This window comes from Scomber scombrus, chromosome 3 (genome assembly GCF_963691925.1).
Source record: "Scomber scombrus chromosome 3, fScoSco1.1, whole genome shotgun sequence".
Taxonomy (NCBI): Eukaryota; Metazoa; Chordata; class Actinopteri; order Scombriformes; family Scombridae; genus Scomber; species Scomber scombrus.
In genome coordinates, this window is record NC_084972.1 from 35,097,781 (window position 1) to 35,124,014 (window position 26,234).

General features: G+C 41.6%; 3 protein-coding genes across 3 annotated transcripts; all 3 read left to right on the forward strand.

The window, feature by feature from the left end:
* Positions 1–1,392, forward strand: LOC133977673 (nuclear factor 7, ovary-like). Its single transcript, XM_062415917.1, has one exon. The coding sequence runs from the start codon at positions 1–3 to the stop codon at positions 1,390–1,392; it is 1,392 nt and encodes a 463-aa protein (XP_062271901.1).
* Positions 1,393–9,468: 8,076 nt separating this feature from the next.
* On the forward strand, positions 9,469–10,860 carry LOC133977505 (zinc-binding protein A33-like). The gene has a single exon (XM_062415686.1). It carries the CDS (start codon positions 9,469–9,471, stop codon positions 10,858–10,860), a length of 1,392 nt encoding a protein of 463 aa, XP_062271670.1.
* Positions 10,861–17,320: 6,460 nt separating this feature from the next.
* LOC133977762 (zinc-binding protein A33-like) lies at positions 17,321–18,722 on the forward strand. The gene has a single exon (XM_062416032.1). The coding sequence runs from the start codon at positions 17,321–17,323 to the stop codon at positions 18,707–18,709; it is 1,389 nt and encodes a 462-aa protein (XP_062272016.1). The 3' UTR covers positions 18,710–18,722.
* The last annotated feature ends 7,512 nt before the right edge of the window (positions 18,723–26,234 follow it).

Genomic DNA, 26,234 nt, shown 5'->3' on the forward strand with positions numbered 1-26,234 from the left:
ATGGCTTCCAGATCAGAGGAGGATCTCTGCTGTCCGGTCTGTCATGAGGTCTTTAGAGATCCTGTTGTTCTGTCATGTAGCCACAGCTTCTGTAAAGACTGTCTGAAGAGCAGGTGGAGACAGAAACCAACACGTGAGTGTCCAGTTTGTAAGAAAAGATCTTCAAGGACTGATCCACCTCGTAACCTGGCGTCAAAGAAGCTGTGTGAGTCCTTCTTACAGGACAGAGATCAGAAAGCTTCAGAGACTGACTGCAGTCTGCACTCTGAGAAACTCAAACTCTTCTGTCTGGACCATCAGCAGCCAGTGTGTCTCGTCTGCAGAGATTCAGAAAAACACACCAACCACAGATTCAGACCCATCGATGAAGCTGCACCACAACACAAGAAGGAACTTGAGGAAACTCTGAAGTCCTTAAAGGAGAAGTTAGAGGTTTGTGAAGAAGTTAAAGTGAAGTTTGATCAAACAGCAAAACACATTAAGGTCCAGGCCCAACACACAGAGAGGCTGATTATGGAGCAGTTTAAGAAGCTTCACCAGTTTCTAAAAGAGAAAGAGGAGGCCAGGATGGCTGCTCTGAGGGAGGAAGAGGAGCAGAAGAGTCAGATGATGAAGGAGAAGATGGAGGCTCTGAGCAGAGAGATAGCAGCTCTTTCACACACAGTCAGAGCCACAGAGGAGGAGCTGAGAGCTGAAGACGTCTCATTCCTGAACAACTACAAGGCTGCAGTGGAAAGAGTCCAGCGCTGCCCCCTGCCGGATGATCCACAGCTGCCCTCAGGAGCTCTGATAGACCAGGCCAAACACCTGGGCAACCTGGCCTTCAACATCTGGAACAACATGAAGGAGATGGTCTCCTACACTCCTGTCATTCTGGATCCAAACACTGCTGGTCCATATTTCATCCTGTCTGAAGATCTGACCAGTGTGAGAAATGAAGGAGAGAAACAGCAGCTTCCTGATAATCCAGAGAGGTTTGACCATTATCCCATTGTCCTGGGCTCTGAGGGCTTTAACTCAGGGACTCACAGCTGGGATGTCGAGGTTGGAGACAATACAAAATGGTCACTGGGTGTGTTATCAGAGTCTGTTCAGAGGAAGGGAAACATACCGTCTGGATTATGGAGAATACAGTTCTATAATGATAAATACTATGCATATTCACCTCCAGCTCCCTCAACTGTTCTCTCAGTGAAGAAGAAGCTCCAGAGGATCAGAGTGAATCTGGACTGGAACAGAGGAAATCTGTTGTTCTCGGATCCTGTTACTAACACACACATACACACCTTCACACATACTTTCACTGACTCACTGTTTCCATACATTAACACTAAGGATAAACTAAAGATTTCTCCACTGAAGGTCTCTGTGACAGTGAAACACAGCAGGTAGATGTGATGAAGATGATGATGATAATGATGAATATGAATATATAATATATTCTACATGTAAAATACTGATATTAAATCAAGTTTTGATGTATTAACTTGTAATTGTTGTACATTGGTTCAGATAGTTTGGTATTTGTTGGGTATGGGTTAGGGTTAGGGTTTGTGGATCTCTTGCATGTCATCTGCATCATTTTGTACAAGAAACTAAACATTTGTGACAGTTTTTAATTCAATCTTGTTGTAACATTGGCTCAAAATAACAGATTGTCAAAGTTAACCTGATGTTGTGTTGCTGCTTTATTTCTCAAACTTTAACACAGTGACTTTTCGTGTGGTTTTGTGCTGTTAAATTTGTATTTTACTGTCTAGTCTTATATATGTTTAAAGTCCAACTAAAGTTGTAAACTATCTAAGATTGTAAATTCTGTGTTTTAAATCAATAAAAAATCAGATATGAATCAGGAACGTTGTCTCTGAACATTTCACTTATACATACAGATGAAGCCACTACAAATTTCCCCTGTTTCCGTGATGGCTCCTTGGCCGCCCCTTGATAGGTCCTTGACTGGCCGATAATGGAAGCAGGGGGGAAATGCGATGACGTGTCAATGAGGCCCCGACTGGAAACGCCCCTAAACTGCCTGAGTGAAAACCAGTTGCAATGCTTAATTTGTCCACGGGGAGGCGCAGGTATTAGTGCAGGAGACCCGAGTTAGTTTTACACACAAATATAACTTGTATTTACTTCTATTCTTCTTCATAAAGTAGCCTTATACTATATGTTGTTGTTATTGTCACTGTATCGTCACTATGTGTCTGTGTAATGCTGCTGCTACACTATAATTTCCCAGCTTGGGATCAATAACGTATATCTATCTATCTATCTATCTAATGAAGGGTGCAATATAGTTCAATCCATTAGAAGGATGCAATTGAAGCTGCTGTGCGCCGGTAAAACACAACACAGCTGATCAATTAACAAAACGCACTATGATTAAAAAGTGCAAGCTTGTTATTCTGAGTCATGCCTGTGTAGTATGCAGTACTAGATACTAGTGTAAAAAAGACTCTAGTAAAAGCAGACGTCCTGATTCAAATCTTTACGCCAGTAAAAGTAAGACTTAGTTTAATGACTTAGAAGTCGCCAAATGACTTTAATGAATTTCATTAGTTTATATAATGCAGATTTGTAAAATATTACTTTTATGAAGGTCACAGTCACCGACAATAAACTTAGCATTTCATAATTGTGGTAGCAGCGGTGCAGCAGATGTAATGAAGTCCACGCAGCACGCTGGATGCTAACTAATATTAAGCCTTTAGCCTTTTCATTATAATGTCCATGGACATAAACTGAGTTAATTCATTAGAAGGATGCAATTGAAGATACCGTACATTTTACAGGACCTCTGACAAATCATTGTCACTGTCAAACCAAGAAATAGCCCATGTGACATACCCCGTCTAGTGATTCAAAACAGGACGCGCTATTTACTGTAATACATAGTATTTCAATGGACGGTGTAAATAATGTAAATAATGTCACGACTACTTTACTACATATTTCTTACTATTATTGTTCTTATAGTTGTTTGTTTGTTCGTTTGTTTTTTTGTATTTATTATTTATTGTTCTTTATTCTTTTCTTATTGCTGCTATTATATTCTGACACTGATACTGGGTTTCTGTTATCCGGTAATTACAAAGTCAAAAGTCAAAATGAAATGAAATGAATGACGTTGGCGCACAACGGGTTATGAATGGAGGGTGATCTCCCACTCGAGGCAACCCCCGACACGTCACTTTCTCGTAGCCAATCGTAAGCCCTGTTGAGACCGACTGGTTTACACAATCCTTCTCCTGTCGGATTACCTCCGAAATCATCATCCAGCGTGTCATTGTCAAAAGAAAGTAAAATAGATAAAACTTTGAACTCGCTTGAGAAAACACGTCTCTGTCCGTGCAGCTAACATTAACCTCAGCTCCAGTGAGTCTGTTCAATACTTTTATTTTATTGGCAATATGTTATAAAACATAATTGTTAAAATAATTTGATCATAATGAGAGCAGGCGTAATAGAGCCGTGGGAGGAAAAATTCAAAGGATTCACAGTTTGCCATGAGACATGCACAGGTGTGGGGGGAGGGGGGCATTCGCTTTGAAAGACAATGGAACAGGCTCCCAACCATCCCCCCAAACCCATCATCACCCCGCCAAATCCGCACCCCTTCTCAGAAAGTACTGTAGTTGCAACGGCCATGAACACTCTTGCGTGATTTGTGTGGCAATGGAACCAAATAGTCCATTAAGCCCAAACAAAAAGTTAAGCAATGATAATGCTAATAAAGTGGATGGGCTTACCTGACTTACAGCATGCACTGAATAGACCGGGGTTGGCTTGCACATTTTTCAACAATTCTACAATTCACAAGTTAGCAGACGCTGAACTACTCATTCTCAGTTTTAGCACTCTGGCATAATTTGTGTGAGAATATTCAAACCAGCATCAAATGAAAGGTTAATCATCCTTTAAATTCCTTGTTTTTACGTTTGTTTCTAATTTCTCACTGTCAAATGTTTATTTTCATATAAATAAAGCTGCGTTGCCTTATCTTGCCTTGCCTAAAATCAAATACAGTCGTTTACATTTTTCCATTTTGTATAATTGATCTGAGCCTAAAATTGAAATATGAAAAGCAATTTTTCTTTCTTTTTTGTGTTAGATTCAAAACAAATAACAAAATAATCAGTCAGTAGGCTATTTAATTTTTTGATTTGAAAATGTGTTCCGATTTTTTGCAGTATGAACTCTTGCCAAATCCTGTCACGCACACTTTGTTTCTCTTTCTAGCACAAACATCCCATTCATTTTCCTTTCTTCACTGCTAAACAATAAAAACACTCTTAAAATACTCTACAGGCAAACACACTTCCTGTTAACCAAGAGAACATCATTAAACACATATTAAACTAATGGCACATAGCAGAGAACCAGAGAATTATCGGTCAAGATTTGATTTCCATCATATAACAATCTGAAGGTTGTAAATTCAGTTATTTTCGGGTTGTATGCATTTACTTAACAAAGTTATGAAAATGCAGCAGAGTTTTTCCGCTGAAAACATTGTCAATAAGTAACTGCTACTGCAAAGACTCGAACCCAGGTCTCCCGCACTAATGACAGACACGCTGCCCGTTACGCCACCGCTCCGGTCCTACGTTATAACGTGTCTAACTGACAAACTTACGCTTGTATGCATTCACTGAGGAAAGATTATGAAAATATAATACAACTTTCCCGCCAGAAATGTCTTTAGAACAAACATAAGATATGAAACCTTTCTAAATTCGCCCTTTTCTGTTGGCGTGGAAGATGAATACCCGCCATGTTTTCACGTTGTTATAGGCTACGTCTAGGGTGCAAATAGACACTCCGCATTTTTTATTCAAGATAGTCATGTATCTGTGTCTGCAAATTGTTTGCTCAGTCATGGTCTTCCTTGAAATTTAAAATATTTTTTCTAAGTTGTGGTGCGTGCATATAAAAAGTCAGTGGGTTACGTTAGGTAGTAAGTAAGTTTACTGGTTCGGATGACCAGTAAAAATTCATAGAATATGTGGGCTATTCTGTGACAGAAGTGCCATCACCTGGTCATACCCTGTATTACAATGAATAGGTGGGTTTACAGGAAAAGATAGACACGCCCAGGAGAAGGAGGGGGTTGCTGAGTCGGCTGGCAGCCGGCTGGGAGTCAGCTGCCATTCAGCTGGCTTTCAGCTTGAATGGGAACTTTCAAGGGGCTTCATCTGTACAGTATCAACATTTCCAAAACTTAAAAGTATTAACAGCATTTTATGTTGAGATAAAACCTGATTCAGTTCATTTCTATACTTCTCCCTGTGAACGCACGTATGCACTCAAAATGCCCTATACAGGAACACACGATGTCATTGGGAACTCCCACTGATCAAAATGGTCTTTTTTTCCATGTCCTATTTTTTCTCATTATTCCTCACAAGCGTCTATCACCGCTGCCTTCTTTGGTTTATTGTCCATCATCACGATGTCCGGTTGGTTAAGCAGCACCAGTTAGTCAGTCTGGATCTGGAAGTCCCACAGGATCTTAGCTTGGTCATTCTCAGCCGGCTTAGGAGGTTCCTTCCAGTCTGACCTCAGGACTCAGTGCAGATGTTCCTGTACACTATGCCAGCTGCTGACTGCATCTTATACCCCGCTACTATGTGCTGAACTGTCTCAGGAGCATCTTTGGACAGTCTGCACCTGGGGTTCTGTCTGCTGTGGTAGACCCCCACCTCTATTGATCTTGTACTACGCGCCTGTTCTTGTGCTGCCATGTTCTGTGATGTCTCTCAGTCCTTTTCCAGCCACTGGGAGGATTTATTGATATCAGCCACTTCTTCTATCTGTCGGTGGTACGCGCTGTGCATGATGGTTCATCCTCCTCTTCTGCATTATCAGGTTTCTGCTGCCTGAGGTATTCACTTGGGGCCGTCACCTGACTGAAGGGGTTCAGGCCTATAGTGCATCACCTTAGTATATGCTGCACTTGATGGGAACTTGTGCAACTGGATCTTAGTTGGTCTCCATAGTGGTTTTCCACAGCCCCATTGAGTTATAGATGAAGACTCTTAGTGTCCTGTTGATGTTATACATTTTCAAGCACTCCAGTATCCATGTGTGTGGCATTGAGTCAGAGGCTTTCTGTAGTCAATCCAGGCAGTGCACAGGTTGGTCTGCTTGATCTTCCAGTCTTGGGTGACTGCTCTATGGACCAGTAGCTGGTGCTTGGCTCCCCTGGTATTGCTACCAATTCCTTTCTGGGCCCAGCTCCTGTATTGGGCCATGTGCCTGTTCATCTTAGCCACTATGATGCCTGACAAGAGCTTCCATGTTGTACAGAGGCAGGTTATTGGCCGGTAGTTGGATGGAATCGTGTCCTTCAGGGGATCTTTCATGATCAGGATTGTCTGCCCTTGGTTTAACCAGTCCGGGTGGGTCCCATCCATCAGCAGCTGGTTCATTTGTGCTGCCAGGCATTCATGTATAGTGGTGACTTACTTTAGCCAGTAAGTGTGGATCATATCAGTATGCTATGGTTCTATCCAGCTCTTCATACCCGACACTCTTTCTTGGATGTCTACCATTGTGATGGTTACTGGCTCTTGTTCTGGGAGATTGCTGTGGTCTGGTCTTAGATCCGCTAGCCACTGAGCATGGGTGTTATGTGATGCCCCCTTCTCCCATATGCTCTTCCAATACTGCTCAGTCTCAGCCCTGGGTGTGTCTGTTCTCATGTTATTATCCTGCCACTGAGAGTACACTTTTGATGGTTTGGTGGAGAACATCCTACTTATTCTCCTGCCTTCTCTTCAGGAGGGTGGTCAGAGTTGTGAGCCTCAGGTACAGACAGCTTGTTGTACTTCCTGGGTATCCCTTTCTTCCCCACACCTTTCTGTAGCTCTGAGAGTTGAATAACTTCTCTCCATGTCACCTTGATCTTGGCCTCCAGCTTCCTTCTCCATGGGGGGTCATGGCCTTTGCGGCTTTGTGCTCATCTTGTCTTCTCTAGGATGTTGCTGTGGTATATATCAGCTGACCAGTCTCAGTTATGGTCCTAGTAGTGCTCTTAGCCACTATGATGTCTTACGGGAGCATTCATGTTGTACAGAGGCAGGTTATTGGCTGGTAGTTGAATGGAATAACACTACTGACTTTGGCGCAGTGGATTAGCGGTTCAATTTCTGATCAAGACAGCAAGGTCCTTGATGCTGCTTGCCTATCTCAGGATGAATTAAACCACAAACTAAGGAGCTATACTGGCTCAGACGTCACATGGGTCAAGAAGATCTGCGTCAGGTGTTGAGGAACCAGGGCAATGATGAGAAGTGGGCTACTGGAACAAGACACTGGTGTAGTAGGAGAATATGGACCTCTTGGAATGCTACTATACAAGTAACCCTGATGAGAGGAGTTACATAAAGAGACTGTAGGATATATGGATGCTTTTAAACCCAACATATACACTAACAAAGAAACAACTACTATCGCAGTGTTCCAACGACCGCAAATGGCAACAGTGATCACAACTAGAGATTGATGAATTACAACAAACACGCTACAGGAAGGGGGAACCAGGACGACAGGTCAGAGGGGAAATAACATTATCACACCCACATTCTGAGTGTGGGTACCAACCCCCAACAACCCCTTACGACATAGATTCCCTTCACACCAGAGTGACCGACCTGAGAAAATCATGACTAAACTGGTAAATATATATTTATACTCAACAGTGGTGAAGAGTCACAAGCTTCAGAAAATGTGAACTTTTTCAATCTGAACTTATAAAAGTTGGAAAAATTGAACTGAATTATATTTGAAAAGGAAAAGTCATAATGGAGTTTGTAGTTTTTAGAGTATTTTCAGGATGAATAATGCAATTTCAGGGATTACAAAATCATTGTGTTAAAATGTATATAAAATATAAATATTTGAATATTTTTGGCCTTTCCTAAAACATTGGATGTCTTTCCATACATTATTCCATGTTACCTCTTACAATACATATTACAATTATTCCACAATATTCCATGTTGCCTGTTCCCAGTTCCCAGTAATAGATTTAGTTTAAGTTACATTTTGATTCTCATTATTCAACCTAAATATCTGTTTGATTAAAGTTGGTGCAAAAGCCGTCCCCATTTCCCTCTGAGTATGAGTAAATCCTTTGGACTGAAACACACCCTGAGTCATTGTGACGTAACATAATTTATTACAAGATGTTTAACAAAGCTCCGCCCCTCACCTGACTCACCTGAGACAAACCAGGAAACAGGTTATTGTTCCTTCTCTCTAAAGAGACAGACAGACTGAAAAACAGACACAGATCAGATTCACCTTCAGACCGACTACTGTGAGTAAAATTGTCTTTCTTATTGAGGCTTGTTCACACGGCACCCCGGCTTTTGGTTACTATTTCAACTGAAAACAAACTTTACTTTATTTAAGCTGGAAAAACTGAACTGAATTATGTTTGAAAGGGGAAACCAATAATAGAGTTTTAAGTTTGAGTATTCTGTTTTTTTGTGGACTTTTCTTCAGACACTTTGGTATTTCAGGGATTAATTGTGTTTATGTTCATTCAGTGTGAAGGGAGTAAGTTAAGTATTGTTGCTTCAGTCTGCATCCTTTGTAAACTGACTAAACTATTGACTGAGTACAAAATGCAGGAGAGAGACCTGACTGGCTCCTTAAAAACACAAAAAGTCAAACTGTCACAAGCTGAAGCTGCAAAAGCAGCAACGATCTGATGCTGCAAGACTTGCTGGGTGTGGCAGTAAACACTGTTGGTGCCACCAGAGGGCGCCACAACAAGTTCATCATTGTGCCGTCATTTCTTATAAGTGTTGGTACTGTCCTTTTTGTTTTTGGTAATATGTCAAATCTTAAATAAATCATCCAGAACAATATTCACTCCTTTGTGTTTCTGAAGTTCCTGTAAAGTTTTCATACTAACAGCTGAACAGAACTTCTCCTCTGAATGAAAGTTTATTTTATAAGCTTCATGCGTCATGATGTTCTGTACTGTACAGATTAAATCAGGTAAAACCTGTTAGTCTGCTGTCATTAAACTTGATGGTTTGTTTATGTTTGAACACAGGAATGAAACACACCCTGTGTTACTGTGAAGCTACAACATTTATCAGAAGAGATCTGACAAAGCTCCGCCCCTCACCTGACTCACCTGAGACAAACCAGGAAACAGTTTATTGTTGGTCTCTAAAGAGACACACAGACTGAAAAAACAGAGCATCAGATTCACCTTCAGACCAAACTAACAACTTCCTCTGAGTGAGTACAGCTACAGGAGAGAAAAGTGGAAAACTAGAACTCTGCTGCTTCAACCTGCTGACTCTCCACACACTGAAGGTGAGTTTGACTAAAAACTGGAGTCACACTGACAGTAAATGTCAGTGAAGTTAGTAGAGGAGGGATGGGAGCCATGACTGACTGTACTTTCTGTCTGCTGTGTTTTCAGCTTCACTCAGAGACTAAATGGCTTCCAGATCAGAGGAGGATCTCTGCTGTCCGGTCTGTCATGAGGTCTTTAGAGATCCTGTTGTTCTGTCATGTAGCCACAGCTTCTGTAAAGACTGTCTGAAGAGCTGGTGGAGACAGAAACCAACACGTGAGTGTCCAGTTTGTAAGAGAAGATCTTCAAAGGAAAATCCACCTGTTAGTCTGGTGTTAAGGAACCTGTGTGAGTCCTTCTTACAGGACAGAGATCAGAGAGCTTCAGAGGCTCTCTGCAGTCTGCACTCTGAGAAACTCAAACTCTTCTGTCTGGACCATCAGCAGCCAGTGTGTCTCGTCTGCAGAGATTCAGAAAAACACACCAACCACAGATTCAGACCCATCGATGAAGCTGCACCACAACACAAGAAGGAACTTGAGGAAACTCTGAAGTCCTTAAAGGAGAAGTTAAAGGTTTGTGAAGAAGTTAAAGTGAAGTTTGATCAAACAGCAAAACACATGAAGGTCCAGGCCCAACACACAGAGAGGCAGATTAAGGAGCAGTTTAAGAAGCTTCACCAGTTTCTAAAAGAGAAAGAGGAGGCCAGGATGGCTGCTCTGAGGGAGGAAGAGGAGCAGAAGAGTCAGATGATGAAGGAGAAGATGGAGGCTCTGAGCAGAGAGATAGCAGCTCTTTCACACACAGTCAGAGCCACAGAGGAGGAGCTGAGAGCTGAAGACGTCTCATTCCTGAACAACTACAAGGCTGCAGTGGAAAGAGTCCAGCGCTGCCCCCTGCCGGATGATCCACAGCTGCCCTCAGGAGCTCTGATAGACCAGGCCAAACACCTGGGCAACCTGGCCTTCAACATCTGGAACAGCATGAAGGAGATGGTCTCCTACACTCCTGTCATTCTGGATCCAAACACTGCTGGTCCATATTTCATCCTGTCTGAAGATCTGACCAGTGTGAGAAATGAAGGAGAGAAACAGCAGCTTCCTGATAATCCAGAGAGGTTTGACCATTATCCCATTGTCCTGGGCTCTGAGGGCTTTAACTCAGGGACTCACAGCTGGGATGTCGAGGTTGGAGACAATACAAAATGGTCACTGGGTGTGTTATCAGAGTCTGTTCAGAGGAAGGGAAACATACCGTCTGGATTATGGAGAATACAGTTCTATAATGATAAATACTATGCATATTCACCACCAGCTCTTCCCATTGATCTCTCAGTGAAGAAGAAGCTCCAGAGGATCAGAGTGAATCTGGACTGGAACAGAGGAAATCTGTTGTTCTCGGATCCTGATACTAACACACACATACACACCTTCACACATACTTTCACTGACTCACTGTTTCCATACATTAACACTAAGGATAAACTAAAGATTTCTCCACTGAAAGTCTCTGTGACAGTGAAACACAGCAGGTAGATGTGATGATGATGATGGTGATGATGATGATGATAATGATGAATATGAATATATAATATATTCTACATGTAAAATACTGATATTAAATCAAGTTTTGATGTATTAACTTGTAATTGTTGTACATTGGTTCAGATAGTTTGGTATGTGTTGGGTATGGGTTAGGGTTAGGGTTTGTGGATCTCTTGCATGTCATCTGCATCATTTTGTACAAGAAACTAAACATTTGTGACAGTTTTTAGTTCAATCTTGTTGTAACATTGGCTCAAAATAACAGATTGTTAAAGTTAACCTGATGTTGTGTTGCTGCTTTATTTCTCAAACTTTAACACAGTGTCTTTTAGTGTGGAAGCACATGTTGTTGAGTTTATATTGTTAAGTTTTGTGCTGTTAAATTTGTATTTTACTGTCGAGTTTTATGTATGTTTGAGGTCCATCTACAGTTGTAAACTATCTAAGATTGTATATTCTGTGTTTTAAATCAATAAAAAATCAGATATGAACCAGGAACGTTGTCTCTGAACATTTTAACTCATACATACAGTATCAACATTTCCAAAACTTAAACGTATTAACAGCATTTTATATTGAGATAAAACCTGATTCAGTTAATTTCTATACTTCTCCCTGTGAATGCACTCATGCACTCAAAATGCCCTAAACAGGAACACATGATGTCATTGGGAACTCCCACTGATCTAAGTGGTCTTTTTTTCCATGTCCTATTTTTTCTCATTATTCCTCACAAGCGTCTATCACCGCTGCCTTCTTCGGTTGATTGTCCATCATCACAATGTCCGGTTGGTTAACCAGCACCAGTTAGTCAGTCTGGATCTGGAAGTCCCACAGGATCTTAGCTTGGTCATTCTCAGCCAGCTTAGGAGGTTCCTTCCATTCTGACCTCAGGACTCAGTGCAGATGTTCCTGTACACTATGCCAGCCGCTGCCTGCATCTTACATCCCGCTACTATGTGCTGAACTGTCTCAGGAGCATCTTTGCACAGTCTGCACCTGGAGTCCTGTCTGCTGTGGTATACCCCCACCTCTATTGATCTTGTATTAAGTGCCTGTTCTTGTGCTGCCATGATCAGTGCTTCTGTGCTGTTTCTGAGGTCTTTTCCAGCAACTTGGAGGATTTCTTGATATCAGCCACTTCTTATATCTGTCCGTGGTACGTGCTGTGCAGGGGTTTGTCCCTCCATGATGGTTCATCCTCCTCTTCTGCATTATCAGGTTTCTGCTGCCTGAGGTATTCACTCGGGGCCGTCACCTGGCTGAGGGGGTTCAGGCCTATAGTGCATCATCTTAGTATACGCTGCACTTGATGGGAACTTGTGCAACTGGCTTTGAGCTGGTCTCCATAGTGGTTGTCCACATCCCCATTTAGTTAGAGATGAAGACTCTTAGTGTCCTGTTGATGTTATACATTTTCAAGCACTACAGTATCCATGTGTGTGGCATTGAGTCAGAGGCTTTCTGTAGTCAATCCAGGCGGTGTATAGGTTGGTCTGCTTGGTCTTCCAGTCTTGGGTGACTGCTCTATGGACCAGTAGCTGGTGCTTGGCTCCCCTGGTATTGCTACCAATTCCTTTATGGGCCCAGCTCATGTATTGGGCCATGTGCCATTTCATCTTAGCCACTATGATGCCGGACAGGAGCCTACATGTTGTACAGAGGCAGGTTATTGGCCGGTAGTTGGATGGAATCGTGTCCTTCAGGAGATCGTTCATGATCAGGATTGTCTGCCCTTGGGTTAACCAGTCTGTGTGGGTCCCATCCATCAGCAGCTGGTTCATTTGTGCTGCCAGGCATTCATTTAGAGTGGTGACTTACTTCAGCCAGTACGTGTGGATCATATCAGGACCTGGTGCTGTCCAGCTCTTCATACATGAAACTCTTTCTTGGATGTCTGCCATTGTGATGGTTACTGGCTCTTGTTCTGGGAGATTGCTGTGGTCTGGTCTTAGATCCACTAGCCACTGAGCATGGGTGTTATGTGATGCCTCATTCTCCCATATGCTCTTCCAGTACTGCTCAGTCTCAGCCCTGGGTGGGTCTGTTATCATGTTATTACCCTACCACTGAGAGTACACTTTGGAGGGTTCGGTGGAGAACATCCTACTTATTCTCCTGGCTTCTCTTCAGGTGGATAGTCAGAGTTGTGAGCCTCAGGTACAGACAGTTTGTTGTACTTCCTGGGTATCCCTTTCTTCCCCACACCTTTCTGTAGCTCTGAGAGTTGAATAACTTCTCTCCATGTCACCTTGATCTTGGCCTCCAGCTTCCTTCTCCATGAGGGGGTCATGGCCTTTGTGGCTTTGTGCTCATCTTGTCTTCTCTAGGATGTTGCTGTGGTATATATCAGCTGACCAGTCTCAGTTATGGTCCTAGTAGTGCTCTTAGCCACTATGATGTCTGACGGGAGCTTTCATGTTGTACAGAGGCAGGTTATTGGCTGGTAGTTGAATGGAATAATACTACTGACTTTGGCGCAGTGGATTAGCGGTTCAATTTCTGATCAAGACAGCAAGGTCCATGATGCTGCTGGCCTATCTCAGGATGAATTAATCCACAAACTAAGGAGCTATACCGGCTCAGACGTCACATGGGTCAAGAAGATCTGCGTCAGGTGTTGAGGAACCAAGGCAATGATGAGAAGTGGGCTACTGGAACAAGACACTGGTGTAGTAGGAGAATATGGACCTCTTAGAATGCTACTATACAAGTAACCCTAATGAGAGGGGTTACATAAAGAGACTGTAGGATATATGGATTGCTTTTAAACCCAACATATACACTAACTAAGAAACAATTACTATCGCAGTGTTCCAACGACCGCAAATGGCAACAGTGATCACAACTCGAGATTGATGAATTACAACAAACACGCTACAGGAAGGGGGAACCAGGGTGACAGGTCAGAGGGGAAATAACATTATCACAACCACACTCTGAGTCTGGGTACCAAGCCCCAACAACCCCTTACGACATAGATTCCCTTCACACCAGAGTGACCGACCTGACAAAATCATGACTAAACTGGTAAATGGAAAATTATAATCAACAGTGGTGAAGAGTCACAAGCTTCAGAAAATGTGAACTTTTTCAAACTGAACTTAAAATAATTGGAAAAATTGAATTGAATTATATTTGAAAAGGAAAAGTCATAATGTAGTTTTTAGTTTTTTAGTCAGAGTATTTTGTTTTCCTGTGGACTGTTCTTCACAGACTGTGGAATTTCAGGAATTAAAAACACAATGGGCCAGATGCAATAATATGTTCGTATTTTTCTTCTTAAATCTGTCACTTTTTCTTGAGGTGGAATTTACGAGATTTACGATCACCAGAAAACAGTCGTAAATGACCTTCGTAAATATGATGAATCCCACCTGTTCTAAATGAACGCGCATTCCAGAGAATAGTAATTTAACATGAATGACGCCCCCAAAATACCAAATAAGGTCAGACGACCGGCAGGTTGTGGAGAAGCTCCATTCATGAAAATGGCACTAAAGACTAAGAATAAGAACATAACGAGCTCTCAGACTGAGGTCCCGCTCTCAGAAATAGTTAAACAGAAACACAGATTATTATTTAGTGTTAGTGGTGGAATTAAAGGTAGTTTCAGCCGCTAATATTTATATTGTAAGCTTGCATTATATCATAGTTTCAATTGTCAATTTAAATGACTGAATGAATGAATTTTACAGAGTAATGTCATCATGATTATGGATTCAGAAGTGCAATTTAATGAACGGGACATATATATACACTTGCTCATTGCCTACATCCCCTGTAGTTCACACCCATTACTCAGGGGTCTCTAAAATACTGACAATATAATATACGCTCAGCCTGCGGATCGACATTATTCATTTCTCTGTTAAGTGGTAGTCAGCATACAGTGATGTTAAAAAGAAAATCCAAGTCAGTTGATTCTGAAGCTCAACTGCTGATGTTACACCTGCTGCCGGTCTGCTGTCAGCACAGACCTGCTAACACCCGGGATGACAACGCAGGGCAAGCCGGCAGAAGAAGTATGAGGGTAACAGTTCAACAGCTCGACATCTCTGTGTGTTTGTGCTGATAAACTACAGTAGTTACATCACTCTGTAGTATAGCTACCGTATCGTGCCTGGCTAGATTGTATCATACAGTGTTGTTTGGTCTTGATACCCGTGTGGAGGTGTTATGTGTTCATTAAGTGTTTATCATATCTTGCTTATAGTATATGATGTCACCCCCCGGAAAAATTAGAGTTCCCCCAAAAGACATAATATCGTTGGCACACTGCCATTAGACAATTAGACAGTAACAGTCATGTTTTATTGCTTTGGAGGACTGCAGGTTGGTTGTGCGTGAGAGGTAAATGGTAAATGGTAAATGGACTGTACTTATATAGCGCCTTTCTAGTCTTTTCGACCACTCAAAGCGCTTTACACTACAACTCATTCACCGCATTCACACACATTCATACACTGATGGCAGGCAGCTACCACGCAGGGTGCCAACCTGCACATCAGGAGGAATCTAACCATTCACTCGCATTCATACACCGTTGGCACAGCAACGGGAGCAACTAGGGGTTAAGTGTCTTGCCCAAAGACACATCGACATGTAGACTGGAGGAGCCGGGAATCGAACTGCCAATCTTCCAATTGGAGGACGACCGCTCTACCTCCTGAGCCACAGCCGCCCCACAGGTCTGCACCACTCGTCCAAATCCAAAATACGAGAAAATTGATGAATGCTGCAAATCCTCGTAAATCACTCGCATGATTTAAGAACGAATCTGTGCATATGAGTGGTTCTTGCATCTGGCCCATTGTGTTAAAATATATATAAAATATACATATTTGAATATTTTTGGCCTTTCCTACAATATTGGATGTCTTTCCATACATTATTCCATGTTACCTCTTACAATACATATTACCCTTATTCCACAATATTCCATGTTGCGTTTCAGTAGTATTCTATGAGATCCATTCCCAGTAATAGATTTTACTAAGTTACATTTAGATTTTCATTATTCAACCTAAATATCTGTTTGATTAAAGTTGGTGTAACAGCAGTCCACATTTCCCTCTGAGTAATGAGTAAATCTTTTGGACTGAAACACACCCTGAGTCATTGTGAAGTGCAGCTTTTATTACAAGACATCTGACAAAGCTCCGCCCCTCACCTGACTCACCTGACACAAACCAGGAAACAGTTTATTGTTGGTCTCTAAAGAGACACACAGACGGAAAAACAGACACAGATCAGATTCACCTTCAGACCGACTACTGTGAGTAAAATTGTCTTTTTTGGTTATTATTTAAACTGAAAACAAATTTCACTTTATTTAAGCTGGAAAGACTGAACTGAACTGAATAATATTTGAAAGTTTTGTTTTTTTGTGGACTGTTCTTCTGACACTTTGGGATTTAAGGGATTCTAAAAACATTGTGCTCAAATATATGAATGTTTTTGCTTTAAGATTTTGTGTTTATATTCATTCATATTGGGGCGGCTGTGGATCAGGAGGTAGAGTGGTCGTTCTCCAATTCGAAGATTGGCGGTACGATTCCTGTCGATGTGTCCTTGGGCAAGACACTTAACCCCAAATTGCTCCTGTTGCTGCGCCAACGGTGTGATTGGTTAGTTTCCCCCTGATGAGCAGGTTGGTACCCTGCGTGGTTGCTCCTGTGATCGGTGTATGAATGTGTGAATGACATATGTAGTATAAAAGTTCTTTAAGTGGTCGTAACGACTAGAAAAGCACTTTATAAGTACAGTCCATTTACCATTCATTCAGTGTGAAGGCAGTAAGTTAAGTATTGTTGCTTCAGTCTGCATCCTTTGTAAACTGACTAAACTACTGACTGAGTACAAAATGCGGGAGAGAGACCTGACTGGCTCCTTAAAAACAGGTTCATCAGTGTGCCGTTATAATAAGTGTTGGTACAGTCCTTTTCGTTTTTTGGTAAACTTTTCAAACCAGAGCAAAATTCACTTCTTTGTGTATCCCATTACAGTTAATTATAAACTTCATGAAAGTCACAATGTTCTGTACTCAAACCTGTTAATTATTAACCTTTACAGCTGATGGTTGGTGTATTGTTGAACTTCGGACTGAAACACACCCTGTGTTACTGTGAAGCTACAACATTTATCAGAAGAGATCTGACAAAGTTTGTTGGTCTCTAAAGAGACACACAGACTGAAAAACAGAGCATCAGATTCACCTTCAGACCAAACTAACAACTTCCTCTGAGTGAGTACAGCTACAGGAGAGAAAAGTGGAAAACTAGAACTCTGCTGCTTCAACCTGCTGACTCTCCACACACTGAAGGTGAGTTTGACTAAAAACTGGAGTCACACTGAAAGTCAATGTCAGTGAAGTTAGTAGAGGAGGGAGGGGAGCCATGACTGACTGTACTTTCTGTCTGCTGTGTTTTCAGCTTCATTCAGAGACTAAATGGCTTCCAGATCAGAGGAGGATCTCTGCTGTCCGGACTGTCATGAGGTCTTTAAAGATCCTGTTGTTCTGTCATGTAGCCACAGCTTCTGTAAAGACTGTCTGAAGAGCTGGTGGAGACAGAAACCAACACGTGAGTGTCCAGTTTGTAAGAGAAGATCTTCAAAGGAAGAACCACCTTGTAATCTGGTGTTAAAGAACCTGTGTGAGTCCTTCTTACAGGACAGAGATCAGAGAGCTTCAGAGGCTCCCTGCAGTCTGCACTCTGAGAAACTCAAACTCTTCTGTCTGGACCATCAGCAGCCAGTGTGTCTCGTCTGCAGAGATTCAGAAAAACACACCAACCACAGATTCAGACCCATCGATGAAGCTGCACCACAACACAAGAAGGAACTTGAGGAAACTCTGAAGCCCTTAAAGCAGAAGTTAAAGGTTTGTGAAGAAGTTAAAGTGAAGTTTGATCAAACAACAAAACACATTAAGGTCCAGGCCCAACACACAAAGAGGCAGATTAAGGAGCAGTTTAAGAAGCTTCACCAGTTTCTAGAAGAGGAAGAGGAGGCCAGGATGGCTGCTCTGAGGGAGGAAGAGGAGCAGAAGAGTCAGATGATGAAGGAGAAGATAGAGGCTCTGAGCAGAGAGATAGCAGCTCTTTCACACACAGTCAGAGCCACAGAGGAGGAGCTGAGAGCTGAAGACGTCTCATTCCTGAACAACTACAAGGCTGCAGTGGAAAGAGTCCAGCGCTGCTCCCTGCTGGATGATCCACAGCTGCCCTCAGAAGCTCTGATAGACCAGGCCAAACACCTGGGCAACCTGGCCTTCAACATCTGGAACAACATTAAGGAGATGGTCTCCTACACTCCTGTCATTCTGGATCCAAACACTGCTGGTCCACAACTCATCCTGTCTGAAGATCTGACCAGTGTGAGATATGAAGGAGAGATACAGCAGATTCCTGATAATCCAGAGAGGATTGACTCCTTCTTCTCTGTCCTGGGCTCTGAGGGCTTTAACTCAGGGACTCACAGCTGGGATGTCGAGGTTGGAGACAATACAAGCTGTGAACTGGGTGTGTTATCAGAGTCTGTTCAGAGGAAGGGAATCATACAGTCTGGATTATGGACAATACGGTTCTATAATGATAAATACTCAGCAGAGTCACCACCAGCTCCCTCCACTGATCTCCCAGTGAAGAAGAAGCTCCAGAGGATCAGAGTGAATCTGGACTGGAACAGAGGAAATCTGTCGTTCTCTGATCCTGATACTAACACACACATACACACCTTCACACACACTTTCACTGACACACTGTTTCCATTCATTTGGACTTGGGAAGAACTCCCACTGAAGATTTCTCCACTGAAGGTCTCTGTGACAGTAGACTGATAATGATGATGATGATGATGAATATATACATATACTCTACATGTAAAATACTGATACTAAATCAAGTTTTGATGTATTAACTTGTAATTGTTGTACATTGGTTCAGATTGTTTGGTATTTGTTGGGTATGGGTTAGGGTTAGGGTTTGTGGATCTCTTGATTTGTGACAGTTTTTAGTTCAATCTTGTTGTAACATTGGCTCAAAATAACAGATTGTCAAAGTTAACCCGATGTTGTGTTGGTGCTTTATTTCTCAAACTTTAACACAGTGACTTTTAGTGTGGAAGCACATGTTGTTGAGTTTTGTGGTTAAATTTGTATTTTACTGTCGAGTTTTATGTACGTTTAAAGTCCATCTACAGTTGTAAACTATCTAAGATTGTATATTCTGTGTTTTAAATCAATACAAAATCAGATATGAATCAGGAACTTTGGCTCTGAACATTTCACTCATCCATACAGTATCAACAGTTCCAAAACTTAAATGTATTAACAGCATTTTATGTTGAGATAAAACCTGATTCAGTTCATTTCTATACTTCTCCCTGTGAACGCACTCATGCACTCAAAATGCCCTAAACAGGAACACATGATGTCATTGGGAACTCCCACTGATCACAACAATGGCAGGCAGCTGTTCAAAAAGCGATCATGATGTGCAAAATGTCAGATATCAGTGGAGTTATACACAGGAGTTATAAATGAAGCTATTAATTAACTAACTCCAACCAGTAGGCAAATGTAACCTCATAGACCTGTCACCAATATTACTGCTCTTCTTAATCATCGTAGGTGTGTACCAGGTGGGGAGTTCAGGTCCTCTGAAATGAGGCCAACGTGGAAGTAACTTAAAACTGCATTCTATCAAAAGGCCACCAGGGGGCGACCGTTTTGGTGTCAAAAGGACTTCCGTCTCTATACAAGTCAATGGAGAATTCACCAACTTCTCACTTGATTTCTAACCTCAGTAAACGTTTTCAAAATGTGTTTATGGTCTCAATCGCTAGTTTAAAGCCTTCTTCAATGCAGTATGATGTTCATTTGGGACATTTTGGCCTCCCTGATTTTATATGTGATGATAAAGCAGGGTATGCATTAGGGCGTGGCTACGTGGTGATTGACAGGTTGATTGGTTCACAGGTTCAGGAGGGCGCCTCATGCTCCTACTGATGCCCATATAAGTAGAATCCGTTTTTATTTTTCCCAGCATGCACCTGAAATGTTCAAGATGGCGCTGCTCAGATCCGATACTATTGGCCTCCGAGCAGCAGTCCACAAACCAATGGGTGACGTCGCGGATGTTACGTCCTTTTCTTATATACAGTCTATGATGTGAGACTGGGTTGAAGAACTTCATGAATAGACCAACGTGTTTCAGCTTGTGGACTTCATCAGGGTTTAAATAGAATATTTAAAAAGAAGAAACAAGTCTTAAAGTCTGTGTGTCCAGAAAACTCAGAGCCTGTGAGACTAATGAGTGTAAACACCTCGAGGCTCCACGTTTACATTTATTATTAGTTTATTTTTAGGGGGGTAAAGCAATGTCATAAATGCATCTCTTTTTTTCCAACATTAAACATGCTGTACATTAAGCAGACGCAGAGGCACACTGAAGACTAAAGACTTTCTATAAATAGGACGTACTTGGTGCCTAATGAAGGACAAACTGTGCTTCATGAATCATAGATCCAGTTTCTAACAGTCAGTCTGATAATTGTTTGGAGGCTTTGAAATAATTAATAAAAAAACTCCTCCTGTGGGCCGCTGCATGAACAGATGATGAATGACTGTCATAAACAATGTCATTTATATCCATTAATGACATTTATTACATGTTTTACTTATTTTATATTAAAGATAAATACTTTAAAGTCTGATTTAATCCTCCTGTTGTCCTCAGGTCAAGGAAGGAAGGAAGGAAGGGAGGAAGGAAGGATGGAAGGAAGGAATGAGGAAGGAAAGGAGTAAGGAGGGAGGGAGGATGGAAGCAAGGTAGGAAGGAAGGAAGTGAGGAAAGAAGGAAGGAAGGAAGTGAGGAAAGAAGGAAGGAAGGAAGGAAAGGTGGAAGGAGGGACAGGAGGAAGGAAGGAAGGAAGGAAGGAAGGAAGGAAGGAAAGGAAAGCAGTAAGGAGGGAGGGAGGGAGGAAAAGAAGAAGGAAGGAAGGAGAGAAGGAAAGGAGGAGGGAAAGGAGGAGAGAAGGAAGGGAGGAAGAAAAGGAGGGAGGAAGGAAGGAAGGAAGTAAGTAAGTGAGGAAAGTAGTATGGAAGGAGGAGGGAGCAAAGAAAGAGGGAAGGAGGGGAATAACGAAGAAAAAATTAAATAAAGAGGAAGGAAGGAAGGAAAGAAGGAAGGAAGGAAAGAAGGAACAGTCAAAAGAGACGGGGTTAATTTGACCCGGGAGGACGACAGGAGGGTTAAATTGCTTCATGCTTCATGCTGTTAACCCTGAATCTGTGAATCAGGACATTTAAACTGTCTTTTCTGCAGGGTTTTTGTCACAGTGACGTTTGTCTTCTCTTTGTGAATAAAACCAGAGATCCGTGTTCGAGTGCACAGCGACGACTTCAGCTGTCTGCTAAACGTTTGTTTGGGTCACAGACTTCACCGGCTGAGCTGCGTAAAGAGCAGCAGGCTGTTGTGACATGAATTACCCGACTGTCAACCACCGCCGAGACCAGAGTCACAGATTTTCAGGGTCAGATATCAGATCCTCTGTCTGTCTCTGCTGCAGGTTTGTTTTTCACTTTATTTTTATTCCTGGAGGCAACACCAGCTGAATTATTATGTTTTGATTTCTAAAGGAAAGTCAGCGTGACAGAAAATTGTAATTTATTACCTGCTGACACGCTGCTGGAAAACAAAAACTCCAAAAGTCCTTGATTTGAACAGAAAGCTGCTTCTAATTGTTACTGAGAGCTGAATGAAAGAGTTTCACCTCAAACTTCTGACAGCAACCAGAAACTGCAGGATTAGACTAGTTTCTATAAATCAAACAATGCTGAGTGAAATATATTTTACATCATATTTATCATTTATTTATATTATATGATTATATTTAGGTTTATAGGGTTGGGGTTAATGAGGGTGAATGAAGGTAAGAAAACCCACCAGTGGGACCATCATTTATTTCTGGATGCTGTTGGTCAGAGTCATAGACTGTATATAAGAAATAGACGTAACATCCGTGACGTCACCCATTGGTTTGTGGACTGCTGCTCGGAGGCCAATAGTATCGGATCTGAGCAGCGCCATCTTGAACATTTCAGGTGCATGCTGGGAAAAATAAAAACAGGGATTCTACTTATATGGGCATCAGGAAGAGCATGAGGCGCCCTCCTGAACCTGTGAACCAATCAACCTGTCAATCACGGCGTAGCCACGCCCTAATGCATACCCTGCTTTATCGTCACATATAAAATCAGGGAGGCCAAAATGTCCCAAATGAACATCATACTGCATTGAAGAAGGCTTTAAACTAGCGATTGAGACCATAAACACATTTTGAAAACGTTTACTGAGGTTAGAAATCAAGTGAGAAGTTGGTGAATTCTCCATTGACTTGTATAGAGACGGAAGTCCTTTTGACACCAACACGGTCGCCCCCTGGTGGCCTTTTGATAGAATGCAGTTTTAAGTTACTTCCTGGTTGGCCTCATTTCAGAGGACCGGAGCTCCCCGTCTGATCAGAGTACACGTTAGCGTTCGATATTATGGGGCGTTCCAGTTGTACTTGGAGTCGGAAATCTCAACTGGAACATTCCCTGAAGTTGGATTTGTGACTTGGGAGGTTGGAAGAACCTCAGCAGCCCCGATCTCAAAATCCAGGTTATCAATCAATCAAACTTTATTTGTAAAGCACTTTTCAGACATGGTGATGAAGCACAAAGAGCTATACATATTCAGATCAAACATACAAACAAAACAAAATAAATTGTAGTGTGGAAGTTGTAGTAATTTCCTGTTTATTAGCAGTTATTAAATCAGTCGTACTAACAGTGCTGTCCAGCTTCTATCTGTGGACGTGTTGCAGCTAAATGACTTTTTTTCAACTGGTATTTCTATCAATAGCTAACATGAACTAGAACTGGCTTTCTGATGTCTAAACTGGAACGATTTAAACTCGGGTGTGACGTCATTCCTGACTCTGACTTCCAACTTCCTTTAGGTAAAAAAAAATGGTGGAAATCAATCTATCATTCTTTTGTGGTTACACCATTTGACATTTTCAGGAGCATTCAGTCTTACTTTTGTAAAAAATGGTGCAAATGTCATTTCAAATGATATAAAACCAACAAACTTTAATATATTGATTATATTGAACTGGGCGTAACTCGGACCTCCATGATGTCTTGCTGCGGAGCCGCTGAGTTCAGTCTAAATTTATCTCCTATAAAACCAACAAAAATACTAAATGTACATTTTAACAAACCTGATGCTGCTTTTAAATGTAGTTTTATAGATATTTTTAATTGCTCATCTTGCCAACACTTATTTGTCACTGACCCAGATATGTACATGTTTTGGTTTTTTTCTGTTTTTTGTTTATAGTTATTGATAATTGTTGAATTCTCAGTGAAGTTTAGTCTTATTGTTTACTGATGTCACTTTATACAATAAGCTTTATTCCTTAACTGTAAAATATGTCCTCATTACATATTATATGTTGTATATACTTTTGTACATTACATTTTATTTTATTTACTATTTTGGTATTTTATTATGTATAGTTTATTCTTTATATTTTGCTTTTTCAGTATGTATAGTTTGTTTTTCTTATTCTTTATATACTTATACTATGTTGTAATCGTCACTATGTGTCTGTGTATTGCTGCTGCTACACTGTAATTTCCCAGCTTGGGATCTATTGTCACATTTGATGGATCACTGTAATCAAAGTGTATTCATGTATATATTCTGGATGTATATGACAACCGATACAGTGATATCTGAATTAATTTACTCCCTAATATCAGTATCGGTACCAAACATCCATTATCAGTCTAATAGTTACATAGAGAAACTTTAAGCCTGTTTATCAACCTGCTCTATTTCTTTATCCTTTCAAATATGTGATCTGTGAATTGAATGTAAAATAACACTGAAAGATTTCTTCATATAGTTTCAGAGTCTAACTGCGTGTTGAGGCAGAAACGTGAAGTGAATTTTAAACACAATGTGATTATATATGAGGTCATACAGAGAGATAAAAAGCAAAATAAGTGAAATAGAGATAACAGTGAGGGAAAAAGAGAGGAGGATGCAGCAGATGACAGACTGGTCGACAGCTCAGGATCAGTTTAAGTAGTCAAAGCAGCGTCTGCAGACAGAGCCGCTGCCACTCTGACCCGACGACAGCAACAACTAATCAGGATGTCATTTGGCGCGCTGCGTTTCCTCTCAGACTGCAGGTAATTGCAGCTCCTGCATAATGAAGGAGGCTTTGAAGAGAAACCCAGGAGGAGTTTCCTCTGAGCTCTCTCACTCAGCTATTGATTGAACAGCAATGCTTAAATCTCACTCTGTCTGCGGCTCACTCACACACACACACACACACACACACACACACACACACACACACACACACACACACACACACACACACACACACACACACACACACACACACACTTCCACATCCTCCTGTAAAAATTCATCGTCCGCCTTTTAATGACGCCGTTAACGGTCGTCCTCCTCTGGCTTTGTGTCTTTCACGGCTCTCATTCACTTTTTAAGTGTCGCTGTCTAATCTTTCGCTCCTCTCGTCTTTCAAGTGTTCAGGAAGTTAGCGGAGATGTAAACAACAACAAATCATGATTTAATGATTCGTGCTTCGACTGAAACTCTGAACTTCATGTCTGCAAAGTGATTTCAGTAAGTAGACGCTGATTTCTGTTGACAGTTTATCTCGAAAGCAGAACATTTAAAAAGAGACTGTCCTGTTTAAGACGACACATCACAACACAAAGTTTGGCTTCAAGTACAGAAGCCTGTGAAGGACATACAACGTTAAAATCAAGGAAGGGAAGGAAGGGAGGAAGAAGGAAAGAAAGGAGGGAGGAAGAAGGAAGGAAATGAGGGAGGAAGGAAGGTAGGAGGGAAGGAAGGAAGGAAGAAAAGGAGGGAAGGAAGGAAAGAAGGAAGGAGGAAGGGAGGGAGAAAGGAAAATAGGTAGGGAGGAGGGAAAGAAAGAAGGACAGAGGAAAGAAGGGAGGAATTGAGGGAGGAAAAAAGGAAAGAGGGAGGGAGAAAGGAAAAGATTAAAGGAGGAAGGAAGGAAAGAAGGACTGAGGAAGGGAGGAAGGTAGGAAGGTTGAAAGGAAGGAAGAAAGGAAGGAAGGAGGAAAGAGAGAAGGAGGGAGGGAGGAAGGACAGACGGAAGGAAGGAAGGGAGAAAGGAAAAGAAAAGGGAGGATAGAAGGAAAAGTCAAAACAGACGGCTGGCTTTATTTGGTTGTATATTATTTGTCTTAGATTAAATTCACCATGTTTTTAGTAAGTTAACTATTTGGTCTTTATGTTTTATCAGCAGGGAAACTCTCTCAGTATAGCGAGCCAACAGTAACATGCACTGTTCGTCCATTCTGTCATAAATGCATAATGCAGATGTGGAATAAACCAGCAGTCATCTCCATCATGGATTCTTCCTCTTCTCCTTTGGTGACCCTGTAACATGTGTTTTGTCTCATCTCTTTCTCTCTGCAGTAGGAAGTGAAATGACTTCAGTCTCAGCGTCACACAGATGAAGAGACCTTGTGAGTGGAGGTCAGTCCTGGACGGCAGCCATGTTTCTCCCAGTGTGAGGCGGCGAGCCCAGAATAGGTTGTGACGTGTGTGCAGTTATCGCTGGTGTGTAGTGACCTGCTCTGTTAGCGCTCTGACCTCCGGTTGGCCCTGTGTGTGTGTGTGTGTGTGTGTGTGTGTGTGTGTGTGTGTGTGTGTGTGTGTGTGTGAGCCATCTGGTGCTCAGGCGCCGGCGTTTTATGTGTCGCCGGTCCAACGTCACGCTCTGCTACCCAAAATCTAACATGTAACGGATCAGTGTGACAGCAGAGACTCAAAACACAGAAGCAAGAACAGCGTTGTTCTAAAGCTGATGCTGCTGGTTATATAGAGGCTGTAATAATAATATGATAGAGGTGAGCACACTAAACAAAATATAAAACATAAATTCAATAATCTTAGAATAGAGACTAAAGACTTAAATATTAAGGGGCCTGATTTACTAAAGGTTTGCGTGTGTAAAAACGTTAGCAAACTTTACATCACCCGCAAAAAATGTGCAAGCTGATCTACTAACGCAGCGCACTGAGGTTTGCGTCTTTCAACTGTGCAAGATAATACGCGCTGTTTATTTAGTAGTTTACCGTAATGAATGTAATATTAGTAGTTTACCGTAATGAATGTAATATTAGTAGTTTACCGTAATGAATGTAATATTAGTAGTTTACCGTAATGACTGTAATATTAGTAGTTTACCGTAATGACTGTAATATTAGTAGTTTACCGTAATGAATGTAATATTAG

What these genes read in the sequence shown, in the direction of transcription:
- LOC133977762 (XM_062416032.1), top strand. Translation starts at nt 17,321, where the DNA reads ATGGCTTCCAGATCAGAGGAGGATCTCTGCTGTCCGGACTGTCATGAG.
- LOC133977673 (XM_062415917.1), top strand. Translation starts at nt 1, where the DNA reads ATGGCTTCCAGATCAGAGGAGGATCTCTGCTGTCCGGTCTGTCATGAG.
- LOC133977505 (XM_062415686.1), top strand. Translation starts at nt 9,469, where the DNA reads ATGGCTTCCAGATCAGAGGAGGATCTCTGCTGTCCGGTCTGTCATGAG.